The sequence below is a fragment of the Cyprinus carpio genome, chromosome B20 (genome assembly GCF_018340385.1).
Source record: "Cyprinus carpio isolate SPL01 chromosome B20, ASM1834038v1, whole genome shotgun sequence".
NCBI lineage: Eukaryota > Metazoa > Chordata > Actinopteri > Cypriniformes > Cyprinidae > Cyprinus > Cyprinus carpio.
The window spans coordinates 1067594-1088311 of record NC_056616.1 but is presented as its reverse complement, the minus strand read 5'-3'; the positions used below and the strand labels follow the sequence as shown (position 1 = coordinate 1088311).

General features: G+C 37.4%; 1 protein-coding gene across 1 annotated transcript; it reads left to right on the top strand.

Annotated features, from left to right (window-relative positions):
• Positions 1–403: 403 nt before the first annotated feature.
• On the top strand, positions 404–18614 carry dse (dermatan sulfate epimerase). Its single transcript, XM_019089832.2, has 6 exons — positions 404–567; positions 3260–3727; positions 7502–7755; positions 13168–13407; positions 14414–14621; positions 16505–18614. Exons 2-6 carry the CDS (start codon positions 3306–3308, stop codon positions 18228–18230), a joined length of 2850 nt encoding a protein of 949 aa, XP_018945377.2. The 5' UTR covers positions 404–567; positions 3260–3305; the 3' UTR covers positions 18231–18614.
• The last annotated feature ends 2104 nt before the right edge of the window (positions 18615–20718 follow it).

The window sequence follows — 20718 nt, the reverse complement described above, 5'->3', positions numbered from 1 at the left end:
TGTTTTTTGCCTACAATAGTTAATTTTAAATGGTCATGTGACAAATTTAAGAACTACAACTAGGCTATATCGTGCAATATTTAAATTTTGGTAAAAATAAACCGAAAAAACGTGTGTGTGTGTGTGAGAGAGAGAGAGAGAGAGTGAATAAATTTGGTAATTCAATACTATATAGTGTATATATAGTAGCTAATTCATTAAACTTTAGATGGTAGAACGTGAAACCCACGACTCTGAAGAAGAAGAATATCCACTACCCAAATTTCATTATAAAGGTTTCCACGTCTTTTAAGAAGGTTGGTTATTGTACAGGCTACACTGAAAGTGTTACTGTAAAGAGAGAAAGCAAGGACCCACGGGGGAAAATGTTCCCCTCCCTCTCCTCCAAAGCGCACCTCCTCCAGCAGATGTGACGTTGGTTTAGTGGCTTTCTGCGCAGCTGATTGCGGTTCTGCGCATCTATCGACGACAAACCATTTCAGGCCCTCGGATGCTTTCCGTCAGGCATGAGACCCATGATTTCGGCGTTTTTTGTCAAGGTTAAGATAACGCCAGTGGATCTGAGAGGTAACGGAACTCGTAACTTTTCTTACGATTTGAAATAAGTTTTCAATTTTTGAACTTTAAAGAGCGTTTTGAAGTCCAGATTCTAAGAATCTTACATTGAATCCTCAAACGAAGTTAAAAAAAAGTTAAAGATATTTGTTGTCCTTGTTAACTATAATGTATACATTTTATAAATCGCTTTATTTAAATCGTGTTTAATTTTTTAATGCCTTTATGTTTTCGTAGATCTTTCATTTGGGATATTTGCGATCAGACTTGCATTGGAAATGTCATCATTTTTATGAAAATCTAGATAACCACGTAAAATTTTGTTTAGCTGAAGAACATAATTAGATATCTCTGTCTTTGACAGCATGTGGTTCTTCTGTATGATAGATTTATAGAAGGACATTAGAAATGGCATATGTAGCTTATTTTTTTTAGTCTTCAAGAGACAAACTGGATTAAAACAAGCCTGTTCTCTACATCTGTGTGTGTGTGTGTGTGCTCAGATCCTTCACACACAGTTACTGCAAGCATTAGTTGTTTGACCATGTGTTTCCTAGCTGGAATGCCGAGGTTGAGGGGTCAAGGGCCACTGTTGTGACTCGCCCTATTTGGTTTCACCTTTCGTAAAGAGTTATCTGGAATCAAATGAGTGCAGTACTAACTGGAAGGAAATTATGAATTAATGATGCAGCTTAAGTTATGATTAAATCACTCATATATTGAGCAACATGAAAGGATCATATTTGATGAGTGTGTGTTTTAAGACGGGGTAATAGATACCGGCTGCACTGGACACATGTCTAGACACCCCACAAAACTGGACCAGCTAATTTTCCATTTGACCAACGGCGTATTAGTCAGTCTGGAGGAGGAGCAGAGAGCTCACATTCCTGTTCTTGGAAAGACGCTGTTGTGGTTCGCTGAATATTAGCAAGTTCTGACTTTTCTTAGACACAACAAGCTTAAACACTGCTAATCAAAACAAAACAATAGAAAGCAGTCTCTGTGTCTGGACAGCTGACTTACTCACTTTCACCTTTCTCAGCTTGTACGGTATACCGAGTCAGCTATAAGTAATCTATAAGTAGGCAGGCTTCCTCAAAAGTGTAAACACTGTGGCTTTGTTTGTTCAAACCAAGGAGGTCTGTGATTCCTGGGGAAAGCTATACATTAGCATTCCTATTCATCTCAATGGCAATTGCTAGGCTAACGAATGCCCCCTCAGGTATTTTATTTTGAGCCAGTAATGACGCTTTAAATGGCATGTGTCTAATTACTCTGGAACCATATATATTAAATGTGTGTGCCAATGGTGCTTTCCTATTCTCTTTTGGATTATTGCAGAAAATAAGCTCTGTGGCCAACAAATTTATTATTCTTACATGCTTTGATTATCAGGATAATCTTCATAAACTAACACAACTTTTACAAATAATGAAGTTGAGGCACTGATAACCTTGTGGGCAGCGTGCTGACACACAGTGCTGTTGCACTACGGATGTTTGCGCTACGGGTAGTTTGTATAGGGACTTTAGGGATTTTGATGTTTCTGCCACTTATCTTTCTCTCAACTCTGATCTTTTCTATCATGTTAATTGTGATGTTGCCAAAAATAAATCTTAAAAAAAAAAATGTTAGTTGAAATACAACAAGTACTAAAAAGCTAAAGTTAGGCTGCGCCATGGTCGCATGACTTCAAGGTCACCACTGCTAAAATGACACTGACAAATCATTTAATCTTACTTTAAAATTTACAAGTTAGGTTGTTTTAGTTAGAATAGTTTGCAGTGTGAGAACTAACAACAAAGCTGTAAAAGCAGACTAGTGAGTAAATGAATTGACCTGTACGGTGTGATGATGTTTAATGGCTCCGGGAACCTCTGCAACCGTCTTTTCTAAGAAACGTCAAACATTAAAAAATTGGCTATTATTGACATATTTTATGTTGTAGAATAAAACACAAAAACAATAGTTTGAGCCTATGTTAACCATAACTATCAAGCAAAAATGCATTCAAAAGTCTTTTTTTTTATCATATTCGTCATCCTTTCCTACTAAAATGCTTGCTACGGATGCGAAAACGCAGAAAATCAAACCCGATCCAAGTTTTTTATGACGGACAAACATTTCAGAGGCAGTGTGTAAACATGACTGACACAATGTGAGGTCGTATTTATTTTTTAACGTGCGAAAATTTAGGACGAAAATTTCGGACTCTGTGTGCAATGACCTTTAATTGGCTTTTGACAATGGAACAATTAAAAAATCGACTCTTAGATGGTGTAGCATCTAATAGTAGGGGCTCATACTTGACCATGATAATCAGTCAAACCAACATCATTCATTCATTGCAAAGTTTTATCTGACCGTTGCATGGCAGGTTGTGGAGGAGTGTTCTGGAAAGTGGTTCAGGAACAGCGACGGTTTAGATTGCTCAAACTCTACTCAAACACCATTATCATACAGACATGTTGACCTTTTGATTATTTGTGTTTTTGAGTGCTGTATCTAGGGAGCTTTTAGGCAAGAGGTGTTTCCTGAGAGCCTGATGAAGAAATGCGGCAGGGTGAATTTTTGTCTCCGTTTCATAAATGCATAGAAAAACCCGGCGAGATCAGCCCTACAGCTGGCTCTAATTACTGCAGGCATTCAGACCCAGCAGTGTAGCAGGGAAAATAACGCCTCTCTCTTTCTGTCTCCTCAGCTGAGAGGGAGCAAGGTGATGTGGTCTCTTCCTCTCTGATGCCAGAATGAGAACTTACACCCGTGGGGCACCAACAGTGTTCTTTATAAGTGCACTGTGGATTCTAGTGTCCCCGGCTCTGGCTAAAGCGGACCCCAGCGGAGGCATTCCCTTCCTCGGAGGGAACTACGAGGGAACTCACCCCATGCTGTACTTTGGCCAGCCAGAGGTTGAGGAGCTGCAGCGGGCAGCGGTGGGGACGCACAAGGCTTTGGCCCGACAGATCCGAGAGGCCGGGGAGGCCATACTGGAGCGACCGGAGGAGTATCTGCCCCCTTGGAACCCTACTGAGTTTAGTGCCCGCTGGAATGAAGTCTATGGGAACAACTTAGGCCTGCTCTCTATGTTCTGCCTGCTGTACCCACACCGCGCAGGTGCACTGGACATAGCCAAGGAATACATGGAGCGCATGGCTGTGCAGCCCAACTGGTAAAGTACAGTAGTGTGTGAATTTGTGTCTGAGCTTATGCATTCAATGTGCTGCTTAGCCTTAAAAGCAACTGTGCCTATGCAATGAGTAGAGCTGCACGATATATCGAAATTATCGAAACAAGTGCAAGTGTAAATATCGCAATATGCATATCGCAACAGCATGCAATATCTGAATCATTTTAATAATAGGCTACTTCAAAAATGTTGCAAAAATTAAAAGTTTTACATCGACACATATAGCAGACAATAGCTTGATGTTAAAAAGACTGCAGAAAACAATTCCTTGCCGTCTCGTCTTGCTGTCTGACACACACCTGAAGCACGCGCACAAACTGCATCACGGACAGCATGTGATCTGTTCAGTTTTCTGTGCTCACAGCTGCCGCGCACACACACACACACACAGAGAAACGGGTTTTAGACCCTGCGAACCTCGAGTTGATACGTCTTTCACATCTTGTGTTTGAACAGACACATAAACAGAATTATGTCAAAATACCCATCTCGACGATCATTCTCGTAAACGCAGTCATTTATGTTTTAAATGAATGTAAACAGCTGAGAAAGAAATCAGATGTGATCCATGCAGTCCGTCTTAAAGGTACAGCAGCCTATAATTACTTGCTGCTGTCTTAATGTCACTACTGTTAACCAAACACAAAACACAAAAAAAAAAATTTTATGTAATGCTAAAACTAGTGCTTTCAAGCAATTAATCATGATTAATCGCATCCAAAATAAAAGCTTTGTTTACATAATATATGTGTGTACTGTGTATATTTCATTATGTGTATATATTTAAGAAAAATGTTATATTTGTATATTAAATGTATTTGTATATCATATACAAATGTTTTTTGTATAAATTATATACATATAATGTAAATACATAGAATTATTTTAAAATAATATTTTCAAAATATATACTGTATGTGTGTGCATTTAAATGTACATAATAAATATACACAGTACACACACACATATTACATAAAAATGTTTATTTCGGATGCGATTAATCATTTGACAGCACTAGCTAAAACACTTCTGGTCACTTTCAGAAGTTGTAGTGATGCTATGTTTTCCAAGAAAGTATGTAAAAGAGAGACAGAATCATGAGAATGTCTTGATGAATCAGGATTTCTGCGTGAAAATATCTGCACACAAGTTTTGTTGCAAAGCCTGCTTTGTGTTCAATGTGACTGTCCCTTTAGCAGTCTAGAGCTTGATCGTTTTTGATAATACTTTTGCAGAAACCTGCTTTTTCAACCATATTGCTTCCTGTAACTTATCTCTAAAATGTTTACAAGCTAAACCTGCCTCTGACACTACAACCACAAAAGCCTCGAACGCAGTGAGTGACATTTAGACTCGCCTCTGATATGTCTGAACTTGTACCTGATGCTTTTTACGTGCTTGCCTTGCCTCTGATATCACTGCTAAAGTTTATGAAGATCAATATGTTCCTGTATGATTGGCACAGATTAACTGCAGATTTTGATCTGGACTAATATGCGTAAAAGTGAAATCTCAGAAATGCTCTGAAAGGGATAGTTCACCCAAAAAAGAACATTCTGTCGTGATTTACTCACATTGTTCCATACCTGTATGAGATTTATTTTCCTTTTTTTTTCTTTTGTTAAACATAAAAGAAAACATTTTAAAGAATGTGGGTAATCAAACAGTTGTTGGTACCCATTTACTTCCTTCCTTCCTTCCTTACTTGATCGTCCAAATTCTTTAAAATGTGTTTATTTTTGTTTTAAGCAGAAGAATTAAATTCCTACAGCTTTGGAACAACTTGAGGTTGAGTAAATGATGACAGAAATTAATTTTTTGGGTGAACTGTCCTTTTAAAGACTGTCCTTCTAAAGTTTTAGAATGCAGGGCCTTTCAGATGTTTTGAAGCCCTTGTGATAACCCTCTGTCCTCAAAAAACCTGGTTTCCATGTATTCATTAACCAACACAAAATAATCCAGTGGGTTTTATTTGTTCACTGACCTGTGAATCACATTGACCCAGAATCCACTGTCATCATTTAATTCCGACACATTCGTTCTTATTTGGAAAGTGTGTGACCTCTGCCAATTGCGTAACAGCAATTGCAAAATGGCTCTAACTGGTTTGGGGTGCATCTTCAGTTGTCTTAAACACTTGTGAACGGTAATGGGTGGTGTTTGTTTTTTAATTATACAGGTTAGATCCTGTCCTTGAATAGGTGGGGACAAGTGTCTGTCTAGAGTCATGACAGTGAATCACTGAATCAATCATTCATCCCATTTATTCAGAAACACAACAGTCTTTATGTCTCTAAATTGGGATGATTCTGTGGAATGATTCACTTTTAGGCAGAGCTCCCACACTGGCTGCTGAAGCAGTGTCACATTCCTTCATTCAGGGAACCGGAGTTATATGCATAAGTCAGACTGTTAGGGTCTCTGTTGCTTGTATATTTGGAGTTATGTTAGAGAGGTTTTTAGTTCTCATATGTGTGCACGGCTCTTAAACTTATTTTCAAGTCCTAAATATTCATAGTGCAGGTTTTTCCTTACCTACTCCAGTGTGTTCAGATGAGCGCAGGAGGTTCTGTTTAAGCTGTGGATGGTTGGGTTAACTGCTGCGGTTCTGCACTCTCGTTTACACTGCCGCCAGCATGTAGTGGCCAGCCAGGACCAGCCTAACACAAACCTCCAACTTCTGGAACTCATAACATTGTTGTCTTTATTACTCACACTCCAGAGTGTAGGTATAGATTCAGATCTACAGCATCCACTGCTCTTTAGAAGCTTAAATATGAACATTTACGTTACATAAATTCTTCTTTCTTACCAAAAAAAAAAAAAAAAAAAACACAGCCCATGCAGGTTTTTAAGCAACTATATACTTTTTTTCCTCCATTTCACTTCTAGATATTAATACTGTCCTGTGAATTGCAATTGAAACGCACTTCACTTGTCTGCTCAAATATGCTACATTAATCTGTATTGACTTTATCTATGTATTAATATGAATCAGGTCTCTTATTAAAAGCAATTGCAATGCTATCAAAGATAGTACAGGGGTAAAACAGTAACATTTGCATCCCAAGCCATATTTCATGTCTATTGTCATGTTTGGTAAAACACAAAATAAATGTATTATATATTAGTATATGTGAATATTTAATCATCTGACCTAATGCTCTGTCTATTAGGTTATTGTTTCATCATTTATTTAAAATTTGTTGATGATATTTACTACTCTTCTTATTCGTTGCTGAATTAAAAGAAACAGGTTTGTTAAAAATGAATTAGAGAAAAGAAATTGTCACTTTAATGTGTTGCAATTAATTCTCAAAAATAAAGTGATAATAAATAAACATTATTTTAACATTAATACCAATAATAATTTTTTTTTTTTTTCAGTTCATTTTTCTCAACAAAAGCTTAAATTCAGTTACCAGTCAGCAGAGAGTTTCTATATATATCCAGACATGACAGATCTTCTGATCATAGCTTCAGTAATTAATATCAGCATTTTATTAGATTTTTTTTGGTCACTTCACATGACTTGAATTTGGTAATCTCTATGACTGTCAATACAAATATCTGTTTAGTTAGCAGACTAGACAGCAGCTTTCCTCTCAAAAGCCATCCAGAGGCTTGCTTATAAAAGCACTGCAATTGTTGTTTTTCTAATCTCTCTCTCTAAACAAAAAGGGCTGAAAAGTACTTTTTGGTTGCTTGTGAGAGAGTCAGTGTTTCAGAGTTTTAAAGGCAGCTGTTTTGTTTCAGGATGGTGAAAGATGCTCCGTGGGATGAGGTTCCCATAGCTCACTCTCTGGTGGGCTTTGCTACGGCATACGACTTCCTGCACGAGTACCTCAGTAAGGTTCAGCAGGAGCGCTTCCTGCAGGTGATTGGGAATGCTTCACGGTACATGTATGAGAAATCTTACCACCGCGGCTGGGGATTCCAGTACCTCCACAACCACCAACCCACCAACTGTGTTGCTCTTCTGACTGGCAGCCTCGTGGTCATGAACCAGGGTGAGTCTGGCAATCTGTGTTTTATGTCCAGACAGTGTGAAAGCATCTGCACACCTGTACGTGTGAAGCTCCATCAAGGTGCCTTTAAGGCAAGTTACGTACACCATGGTGACACCCCAAACACATATTTTCTGTGTAGGTAGGGGAGAACGGGGTCAGAAGAGCCAGTGGGTAAAATGAGCCACCCCATGTTTCTAGATAACAATAAACTAAAGTATTCAAGTGATCACAAATCGAAGAAAGATAGTTCTTGCTCAATTTATCTCGACTCAAGCACACTCTGTTTTTATTCATTTTCATAAATCATGTTTTTTTTATGGTGTTATCATGTTTTTATTGCATTTTATTGTGTTTAAAAACTGTATTTTGTGTTGTTATTATTTTTTAATCAAAACAACCCAATTGCAGTTTGATTATTAACTGGAATGCAGGATAATAAAAAAAAATATATACATATATTTTTGAACATTTGTAAAAACTGATTTATCTGTTCTTTGCAAATGAACTTTTCATATATACATATCCACACACAAACACACAAAATCTTATTTATTCATAGATTCCTTGTTGCTGACCCAGAAAGACCACCGTAGTCTTTACTGAAAATGTTTAGGTGGCATGTTGAACAACAGGACACAAACATACTTACAAGTATGAATTTTGACTTAAATCAGTGGGATTAATACATTCAAAATTCTCTTGAATTAGTTTGATTTAGTGTCATTTTTATCAGCATATAACCCCACCATAAGATGTACCATACAACTAACTTTCTTTTAGTAAGACATTGTTCTAAAACCATAATAATTGAATAACTTGTTTTAATTTCCATGGGTACACAACACCCTGAAATATATAGTTACTATTATTTGAAACAAATACATTTTATTTTATTATTTTTATTCTGAATTTATTTTGCAGTGAAATCATTAAAGTAGCTCATGTTACCCCGCTCTCCTCTACCTCCTCTATGGGTAAGAACTGTTTGTAAAAATTATGTTTCAAATAAAAAATAATAAATCTGATAGCAGTAGTTTCATAACTACTGCTGGAGTCTTGTTAAACTTTTTTTTTTTTTTTTTAAGCTGGTCTAGTTAACATACACGTTTTTAAATTACCTTTATGAAAAATTTGATTGGCTCTTTTAGCTGAAGGATAAGACGCTAAAACTGAGTGTTGTGATTACATTATGATTGGTCCACTTTATATTATCTCTGCCTCTACGGACAGCATCTGTGTCATCCTGTTCAATGTAATGCACTTGGTGTTGGAATTCTGTTGGGAAATGCATCACAAAAACATTAAAAAAGTCATGAAAGCACATTTGAAATTTAAGATAAACAGGACAAGTATAAATATTTTATGGCTTTAGAGCCAATAATTGACAACATGCTCCAGATGACCAGAAAACTCCTGTAACAGCACATAAACAGGATCTTTTACTCCCACTTGAACGAACATATGGTTTCTGGAGAAAGTTCAGTGTTCTGAACACACACACACATTATGAAGATGAAGGGTCTGCCCCCTCGCTCAGCATTCCTGCCTGGAATTTAAGGCTGCTCAGGGTCATTCTGCAGAGCTGAACTTAAGCCTCAGTAATTATTTCTCCAGTGAAGCAGTTCTCCACATGACTCCAGTATTTCAGAACAGATATTTTCCCTCTCTCTCTTGCTCTTTTGTCTTTCTCTCTCTGTCTATATTCCTCCCCTGCAGCTATTCATAACATAATCTGTAGATTTTGGCCCTGAAAGTATGTCCTGCCGTTCTTTTTCCTTTTTCAATCGGCTTCTCTCATATCTGTCCAAATATCTGGAGGTTCTTTTTACCCCACTCCTTCCACTATTCCCAGCTCAGTTTCATAGCAGAAGATTCTTTATAAAATAACAGCATTGATATACAGTAAATGATGTGGGTTTGTGGAGATCAGCCTTGATGAAAGAACACCCTCTAAAAGTGTTAGTTCACCCAAAAATGAAAAATTTGAACTCACCCTCATGTCGTTTCAGACCCATAAGACTTGCTTTCATTTATTGAAAGTCCATGCAACCAAAACTTTGATTCAGCAAAATGTACAAATAGACATCTGTACAAAGTATGAACTACTTATTTTACTTTTTGATGCATCAGTTTTGGTCGCATGGATTCTCAATGGATGGACAAAAGTGATGTGAGAATATTTAAAATTTCTTCATTTGTGTTCTGAAGATAAACAGAAGTCTTATGGGTGCTTAACCCTTTAAGATCAACCTTGTGTATGCAAAGCTCCTACTAATCCCAACCAACCCAACATTTCTACATCTTGCAGGTCAGGACAGTCAGGAACTTGTGCGTAGTTCTTTATTTGCCACTTACAGTAAATTTCACTTGGCACTTGATGATGACTGCCTGGTTTTGCAGTTTCACACTTTATAACATGGCACATTAGATCTTCAGTCAACCAAAAACAGCCCACATCACACTGTTTTGGTCTCACTTCATCTGTAGCTCCCTATACTAAACTCAAGGCTCTAATTTTGGCCATGAGAACTACCACCAGAACAGCACTCTCCTACCTCAGCACTGTCCTAAGCGTCTATATTCCACCAGCGTCTGGAGGTTTCATCACAACAAGGTACAAAGTTGCTTTCCAGTATGCTCTCACATTTACTCTGCGCTGGAAGGAGCTTCCAACCTTCACCTGATCTACTGAGACCTTCACAGCTCTTAAGAAGACACTCTTTGAAATTACTGTTGGGTTCTGAGAATGTGATTAGTTAGTATTTTGCAGAATTTTAACTGTAGCTTGTTATCAATATTAAATTTAATATTTAAATTTCAATAGCAATGACATTGTCAGTAATGCTGTATTCCAAAGACAGTAGCAATAAATATGGAAGCACTTTAGTTTAGGAACCAATTCTAACTGTTAACTAGTTGCTTGTTAGCGTGCATATTACTAACTTATTGGTTGTTTATTAGTACTTATAAAGCACATATTATTGCCTTATTCTGCAGGACCATATTTTAGATTTCTTTATTTGTCCCCATGCCTAAACTCAACAACTGTCTTACTAACAATTAATAAGCAGCAAATTAGGAGGTAATTTGAGGTAAAAATTGTAGCTATTAGTTAGTTAATGGTGATAGTTGTTCCTCAAACTAAAGTGTGATGGAAATTACATATATAAATGTAAAATGCAATACAATTTCATTTAGTTTTAAATAACATTGTAATTGTCTGAAACCATTCCATAAGTACTTTTTTTTTTTTGTATGCTTAGTATGCTTAAGTGTACTGCCTTTACACAAGGACAGGAAAAGGCAACAACACTTGCAACGAGTCTTTATTCTTTATACATATGTTGTAATATAAGTGATAACTTTGAAAATGTGACTTATAACAGGAATAGTCGATTCTGTCCCAGACACCAAGTCGAGTACATTGAGCTGTATGGTACAGCTGTGTACTCTGGTTGTATACTGTACATTTAGTCAAATGTACACAGTACACAAACAGCAAAAATAGCAGAAGTGGTATGGTGGTGAGACTCGCCAAACATAACGTTCTCAACCAAGCCTTCATTGAGCTCAGAATTACATGACTAATATTGGAACAAACTATGTACTCTTTTTGTGAAATGTAACAGAAAAAGACTGTAGTAGAAGAAAAAAACACTGTCATTCATGGAAATATGTATATGTGTGTTAAAAGCAATGAAAATTAGGGAAATATTTAGTGTGGATGTTTCCTTAATATAGTGCAGCCAGATCGTACATCATTTGTGCTTTGATAACTCGAGCTGGAGAGCTGGGTTTCTGCAGTCTGAATCCACAGAGCAGGCTGATATCATGGTTGTGTAAATGTTGTTCACTGAGAGTAAATCCAGCATGTGTGTGTGTGTGTGTGTGTGTGTGTAATGAATAACTTAGATAGCTGTTTGTGGGTGGACCTAGTGTGTTCCAGGAATTTATGGTGTGACAGGATTGCTCAATAAACTGATGAGCTGTAGTCTAAATATTCATGTGGTTCTTCTCATACTCACCCAAGCATGCCGGCAGAGGAGGTGGAAGTTCATTTGAAACATTTTCCTGAAATTAAGTTTTGCTGTGCATGTCAAAGCTGGTGTTATACTAAGAGTTCAGCTCAAATTAGTACATGAATTCACAAAGGTTTACTGAGGTTTGCAACAAGTCTTGGTGTCTGTGTGACTACTGATTCCCAGGGTCATAATTATAACTTGTACAATTCATCATTTATAACATCAAACGTAACTCGATCTCTCTATGCTAAAATGAGCTAGATATAATGGCTAAGAACTGCTTTTTGCTGACACTAGCCCGTTTACAGTACATGCACATGAGAAAACTACGTATTGCAGAAAACAGCACTCTGAAACATTGTGTAAAAATTGAGCGCTGGGTTCCTTACACCATTTAAGAAATTCAAATTGTTTAGTTACGTTATGACTGATGTTGTTATATTGATAAACAAAAAATATTATAGACATTTTTGGATTTGTTTCACCTTAGGCAGTCTTGAGTCTCAGCCAGTTTTCTTGCATATAAATTGTAATGCTGAAGTTCAAGATCAAGAAAAATATTCTTTCATTGCAGCGTGCTGTATATCCAAAGTTGAAAAGAAAATCCGTGTTTTAAAGAAAGAAATTGTTTTTTTTTTGCTATTTTTATAAAATGCTGATTGTCATCTAGTGTCCCAACTTTCATGTGTTGAGTTGCTGTTTTTGTTTCCCTAATTCCTCAATTCAGATCATTTGTTTACATGTAGCTATCTATTAGTTCCTTGTCTGTTTCCTTGCTTCTGATTAGTTTCACCTGTGTCCTGTTTCTTTAAATAAACTCTCTCTAGCAGTTAGATCCATTAATTGCCATGACACTCAGGAGGTCAAAGTGAATATTGTTACAAAAGATGTATATGTACATGTTTTTCAATAAATCCTAAACCACAATGTATTACGGTTTCCACAAAAATATTAAGCAACACAACTCTTTTCATCCCAATAATAATAATAAGAAATGTTTTTTCATCATGTTTGCTAAAGGATCATGTGACACTGAAGACTGGAGTAATGATGCTGAAAATTCTGCTTCGACATCACCAATGAATAAATTATGTTTTAAATTAATTATTTTAAATTGTAATAATATTCCTTTTTTTCTTTAATATTTTTTTTAATAATAATAAACAATATTATGTATATTTACGTGTTTTACTCTATTTTTGATGCAGCCTTGGAGAACCTAATATAGTGTCCAATAGAGACTTCAAAATATTTTAAATGGTAGTTTTTTTGTTTTTTTTGCTACATTGAATGAAGTTAAAGATAATGTCCAAAGTGCACCAACGTTCACCATATTCACAACAAATTGTTCTCTGTGCTGCCATTTTTACTACTTTGCTCTGTATTTCAGGATACCTCCAGGAAGCGTACCTCTGGACAAAACAGGCTCTGGCCATCATGGAAAAGTCCATGGTGCTTCTCCAAGATGTGACTGATGGGTCTCTGTACGAGGGTGTGGCGTATGGAACTTACACCACTCGTTCACTCTTTCAGTACATGTTTTTGGTACAGAGACACTTTGATATCGGCCACTTCAATCACCCCTGGCTGCACAAACACTTTGCATTTCTCTACAGGACAGTGTTGCCTGGTAAGACCTTGCTTTGCTTCATTCTGTGATTATTACAAGATGTCATATTGCAAATGTTTTAAAATTTCATTTCTTTACCCAAGGTTAAATTTTGTTATAATAAATGCACCTTCAGTTTCCAAAAACTTGCAGTATGTTTTGGTAGCTTTCATTTTTTTACTTTTTTTTTCATTTCTCAGGATACGCCCCCTTTAAAAATGTTACTAGTGGACAATTGTGGTAACAAAGTGCTTTGTACACGCCAGTCATAGTACAGTAATAAACTCCTTTTACAGATCAGTTGCCTGGTCTCACCTTAAAACAATAAACAGGCAACCTGGCCAGCACCAAACCAAAAGTTCAGACCTTGAATTGCAACCGCAAAAATAGCTCTCTGTGCACATCAAAGAACTAAGAGCCGTCAAGCTGTTTGTGTGTGTCCACAGACGAGTCAGGTTTGGACAGTTTGCAACCTCCTGCCAAAAGCCATTTTATTGAAGCGGAAACCAAAACCTTAAGCAAAAAATCAAGAGACTGAGAGGGTTAGCAGTCACAATACGCTCAGTCTATCTGTCTATCCCCTCTGGGAATGCACACAGATGCAGTACTGTTAGGACTATATGGCCTCTTCTTTGCAAGTGTTTTGGTTCTCTGTGGAAACTAAAACAAACTGGTGAAAATACTAACATCAAACTCTCATTAGTTAAAAGCTCCCCTCTAAAGACAGTGCTTACTCTTGACATTCTTTTACACAAAAGTGATTCATTCTGGCTAAATATTTTCTAGTGGTTGCTAGGTTTAATATCGCTTTTCACAGTAAACTGCTGTTCTTCCTTTAATCTTCGCCCAACCTCGTTAATTAAAAAGTGTTTACTTCTGCAGAAATCAAAAAAGCTTCTACTCACTGACTGAAAATAAACCCTTGTTGCGCAGTTTGTAGGAAACAAAAAGAACAAATTTCTGTTGACTTGATCTTTCACACTCGTATTAGGTTTTGAATGTTTCACTGTATTTTTTGCTCCTGCAGGTTTTCAGAGAACGGTTGCAATCGCAGATTCCAACTATAACTGGTTCTATGGGCCAGAGAGTCAGCTGGTGTTTCTGGATCGGTATGTCATGCGAAATGGCAGCGGGAACTGGCTGGCTGAGGTAATCAGACAGAATCGAGTTCTGGAGGGCCCAGGACAGGCAGGCAGGGGTCAGCGCTGGTGCACGCTGCACACCGAGTTCCTCTGGTGAGATTTGTTGGGTTCCTGAGCATGAAACTAACTTTTTGCACACATTTTTTCTGTATTAAATTTTAGTTTGGAATACTGTGTATTTAACCCTCAAAGATGTAGGCTTTGATTTTGATAGAGTGAGTTTTCAAATTTTTAGATCGAGATTGATGTTATTTTTCCCTCTTAAACATGTTAAACAGGTCACCATGATGCATCGGTATATTTTGTTTCAGGGTAAATGTCAATAGGCGTATTTTCCATTACAGATTTGCGGAAAACTTTGGCGATATTTTATGAATGTCGATTAAAAAAGTATTGCAAAATGACGACGTTTCCATTAACCAATGTTATGTGACTAAAACGTAACGGTTTGCCTCTCACGATAAATCATGGCAATGGATTTGGATGGATTTGGGCTATATTTATTCAAAGGAGGTGTATGCGTGTATCTTTACAGAAGCAGCACAGAGAGCCGCTTCAGAAACGTGCGTGGCGCGGCTGGAATAAACACAAGCATTGACTAGAGTCTCCTCCATCAGCCTCAGTGGTCGTATCAGAGCCACACTGCGCCGCAGACGTGTGCGCTGTAAACTGTCTAAGCATTAATGGTGGGGAAAGCTCCTTATACTGGAGAGCGGCCACGTATGAAGTGTTTCTTGGAGGTTATAGTACATTGAAGAATGATCTTATGAAGTTTTACATACGCTATGTGACCTGTAAATGTGGAAAAAAAAAAACTTTCCATTGCAGTTTTGCTAATAATTCCTTTTTTTCTTTGATTTAATTAAAAACTAATTTGTGTGTTTGTTTAAACTTTTTTGCGATATTTTGGAGTTTTTGCGAAATTGACGCATTTCCCTTAAGCACATTTTCAATTCGTAATTTCAATTTGCGCAATTTGAAGGGTAATGAAAACACACCTAATGTTGCAAAATTTCACCTTTGTTGTACTTTCTTTTTCAAGTAATTTGACTTTCTTTAGAAGCATTGATAGTCTTAATAATTTTATTATTGAATTAAGAGTGATTTCTGTGTGAGCTTTGCTTCATAATTGAAATAGACCTTTTTTTCCTACAAGAAAAGTTTGCTAATGTGAACACACCATGTGCTTTTTTTTTTTGTCATTTAAAAAAAAAAAAAGATTGTGACTATACTTTTATCTGCCTGTTATGAGTTGTTGATATGGCTGAGAATGGTTTGAATGGGGTTTAAAAAAAAAAAACTTTTAGTCAGTCGCATTTGTCCTAAGCAACTTATAAATGAGGACAGCAGAGGCAATCAAAACCAGCGAAGGAGCAATAATATAAGTGCTCAGTTGGTCTTATGTAGTACACATAGCAATGCTTTTTTTTAATAATGCATTAAAAGAAAACAAGTAGATAGAATGGAAAAAGAATAGAGAGCAATAGTGTTAGAGTGTCATTTTTAATAAAAGAAAACAAGTAGTTAGAACATAAATAGAATAGATTTAGAATATAGCAAGAATAGAACAAGCGTTAGAGGGTCAAGCTGTTTCAAGTTGTTTTTAATAAATAAAAAGAAAACGAGTGCATAACAAGAATAATATATGCACACACACGTGTGTGTGTGTGTGTGTAGATGTTTGTATGTATGTGCATAAGTCTATGTAAGTTACTTATTTTTTTATTTTTTTATTTTTTAAACCTGAGAAAAACAGTTTCACAGCAAACTCACCTGTTATTTTACGTTTCATTTAGAGATGAATAAATGTTCTGTTCTTGACTTGTTTAGGATTGAAATGAAATGAAATGACATGCACATGCCACTTGATTTAAAAAGGTCAAACTAAAACCAAACCGTTTTCTGATTATCCAAGAACAAGATTTTTTTGTATTGTGGCTTACCTAACTTTTCTATGTGCTTCTCCCTCTGTATAGGTATGATGCCAGTCTGCAGCCCACCCCACCTCCTGATTATGGTGCATCGCACCTCCATTATTTCGAAGACTGGGGAGTGGTGACCTATGGAAGTGCCCTGCCTGCTGGGAGAAACCACACATTTCTGTCCTTCAAGTCAGGCAAGCTCGGGGGACGTGCTATTTTCGACATGGTTCACCAAAACAAATACAAAGACTGGATCAAAGGGTGGCGGAACTTTAACGCGGGCCACGAGCACCCAGACCAGAACTCCTTTACCTTTGCTCCGAATGGAGTCCCGTTTATCACAGAGGCATTGTATGGTCCCAAATACACCTCTCTCAACAATGCCGTCATGTTCGGGCCTGCCGTGTCGGAGAGCTGCTTTGCACCATGGGAAGGCCAAGTTACAGAGGCTTGTAACTCTAAATGGCTTAAGTACAAGCACGGTCAAGCGGCAGACTGCCAGGGGCAGGTGGAGGCGGCTCTGGAGCGGCAGGGCATGGTGTTTATTCGCGGGGAGGGTCACGGCGCTTACAACCCCGAGCTGAAGATCAAGAGTTTTCAAAGGAACTTACTGCTGCTTCATCCTCAGCTGCTGCTGATGGTCGACCACATTCAGCTGCATTTAGGCAGCGTGACACGCAGCATGAGCGCCTTCTTCCACAACACAGACTTTCCCTTTCAAGAAACCCAAGTCGATGGAGTTCACGGTGCTCTGATCAGACATGGAAACGAAACGTCCAAGATGTTCTGGTTGGACGATACGGGCAGCAGTGAAAAGGCAACAGTGGGATACAGGAGCTACCCCCGTGGATACCCCTATAATGGTTCAAATTATGTAAATGTGACTATGCCACTCAGGTACCCTTCCAGCAGAGTGGCCTACATCTTCTTCGGATCCGGAGTGGATGTTCAGAGTTTCAGCGTGCATGGAGATTCGGAAACACTGGACATCTATCTGGTCACCGGGGATCACACCTACACCGTCTATCTGTACACAGATGTGGTTCCCACCAAGCCTATGGCCATGGTGTTGATGGACCAAAAGAAAGTAGTGTTTGAAAGATCAGCAGGGACAAATGAGCAGCCCTTGGAGGAGGTAGAGGAGTACGTTAATGTTGTGGAGGACAATCTGCAGCATGTCAAACCAGTCTTCCAGCAGCTGGAGAGGCACGTCCTTTCACGGGTTCTCAACACGGACAGTTTCCACAAAACTGCAGAGCGCCTCCTCAAGTCCTCGGACAAGAGGAAGACTCCCGGGACTGTGGAGAAGATGTTTTCTCTTTCTAAGAAGCAAGGGAAGGGAGGCAAGAAGGCGAGCTTTTCCGACAGCCTCACAGACATCTTTGCTCAGATCGAGACGAGGGAGAAGAAGGAGAGGCAGAGGACGATGAAGCGTGTCTATGAGGAGGCTCCGGAGGAGGCGGACGGCGACTCGAGGGCATTCATCGATTACAGTGATTTCCGAAAGGGCAGAAAAGTGGGATTTGTCAAGGGGCGGAAATTCAAAGAAGTACGTGTGGGGGCTACGGCAGAGAGTGACGATATGTTTAACGCCATCTCGTACATACGCCTTTTCCTGATTTTAAATATAGCCACCTTCTTCATCCTGCTGGCGGTGCTGTTGACGCGCTTCCAGAGGGCGCAGAGTTTGCATACGCAGCGTTGTCTTTACTGCATCCTCCTCATAGACAGCTTCATCCTGCTCTGTCTGTACTCCTCCTGCTCTCAGACGCAGTGCTGACTAACATCATCACTGTGAGACCTTCAGAATGGCGCATTCGACCAAGTTTTGACACCAATTCTATGGCAAAATATCCCTTTTTGGGTTTGCAGTTTGCAGCAGCAGTGCATACAAGTGGTGAGTCAGTGCTAGCAAACAGGTGTCTGGGAAAAGTTGATTCCGTATAGGAATTAATAGATGTTGCGAAAATAGCCAGCCCACCTCAGATCAAAAGCTTTTGTGGAGCTTTGAAATCGTTTACATGAACTTTGTCATGAAGTACACTCTTAAAAATAAAGGTGTTTAAAAGGTTCTTAACAGCGATGCAATAGAAGAACCATTTTTGGTTCCACAAAGAACCATTCAGTCAAAGATTCTTTAAAGAAGCATCTCTTTCTTACCTTTTTATAATCTGAAGAACCTTCTTTCGCCACAAAGAACCTTTTGTGGTTCTCCAGATGTTAAAGGTTCTTCTGTGGCATGGTGAAGCACCTTTATTTTTAAGAGTGTGTAGAGCCCTGCACATGACATAAGAGAGGGGAAAATGAAGAATTCACTTCCACAACATTACTAATTTGTGGAGAGATAATATTAAAGTTTTGGCATGTTATAGTAATATATTCCCTTGTTTTAGTTAAATTATGGCCACGGTTTTACTGACACGAGGTAACGAATTAACAAAACGTGGCAACAAAATAAGTTATGAGAACAAATTTCTAAATCATGGCTATAGCATCTATTTTTTACCCCCTTGTAAATGTCATGTTTGGGGCTCTGTATTAAAGTGGGACTCTCTACGCTATAATCCAGACTTACTGCAAGCTATGCACATTTGGTAACAACGTGGACTATCTTTCATCATAAAATATGTAAAATGTGTATATGTTGAAGCAAAGTATATTTTTTTTTGGTGTTTTATACTCTTCTATTAAAAAGGCAACTACAGAAATGTTATTTTGGTGATTTCTTTATATTTACATTTAGAAAATATACATTCAAGCAAACCTTTTGTTAGGGAATATTAAAAACATGATTTTCATACCCAGCAGTAAGATGAATAAAATTTTGAAATCACTTCGACATCTCTATATTCACATATGTTCAGCTTTAATATATTTTGATAGCCTTACTGTTGGTTTGAGTCTCAATATTTTACCTCAAGGAAATAAACTAGAGAGAGAAAAAAACAAAAACAAATTAAGGACATTTTATTTAGAAAGTTTTCTCTTAAAAATTAAAGTAAATAATTTTTAGAAGGAAATTGGAAGGTGTTTTATTTCTCAGCTGTTCTGGATCTCGTATATCTGTCAGTACAGCTATTTGATGGAAATCATTTGCCTCGTGAATAATTTAGCAACACAGTACTGTTCTTCGTGGCTCTTTGTACTTTGCTCTCTCCACCTTGCACTAATATTCAAACTAATGTGCTTTAATTGTGCAATACAGATATATCTAAAAAACATCTAAACAAAAAAAAAAAAAAATTCACAACACCACAAGAGTCTAAGAGAACTTTCATAGAGTGATTTGAATTTTTTTGTGCTTTACTAAGCTTAAAAAAAGCAGAAACTAACATTTTATTTATTTTTGTCAGGTCATATATAATTTTTTTTTTTTTTTTTTTTTTTTTGACTTGCAGTGATATCTGCTTAGATGAGAACATGTTTAAAACACAGGCACCCTTTCTTTCTTTCTTTCTTTCTAAGTAGGAACACTGATGACATTTGTTTAGTTATGATCATAAATACAAAGCTGTGTCTTACACAAGAAAAGTTTATAAATTAATTTTACACACTTAAAAACAGATAAAAGCACACATTTTCACAGTCCTTTATGTTTGATTACATTTATTGTCATTATATTAATTATTTTCTGTATTCTGAAGCCATTCCTTCTATAATGTTGAAAACGAGTGTTATGCAAAGCAAAGTAAAATGAGGCTTTTATTTTATATTATCCAGTAAAAACCACATTGTTTATGTTTTAAATGTTAAACTTACGATTGCAAATTATTTTGAGACAGATTATTGTTGACTGAACAGGACAAATTCTGTCTTTAGTGGGATTGTTGTTTTCATTCATGCCTAACATTAGAAACATCCACAACATGTAGAAACTATTTTAAGAAAGTGCTTAAAGCTAGCAAGGTGAAATAATGACTTGAACACAAATAAATGTCCAGTAGTGTTCAGAAGGGCTTCGGTGACACCTAGGGGTCCACAGCGGCACTGCAGGGGTTTCGCTAAATAATGTGTGACGTCAAACTAATTTTCTTGAACATTTGAACCATTTGAAAAATATAGAAGTAGGCCTATATGAAATATTAATTAATGATTTAATAATAATTACTTAAATGCTCTTGCAATAGTAGAATTATAACAAAGTGAAATATACGCCTTTGTCCTGAAAAAGGCTGAAGAACTGAAGAAAATGGTGACAGGAGTCTCCTGGTTTGCAAGAATGTATTTATTTATATTTTTGCATATGGCCACTGGTAAGTTAATTAGGT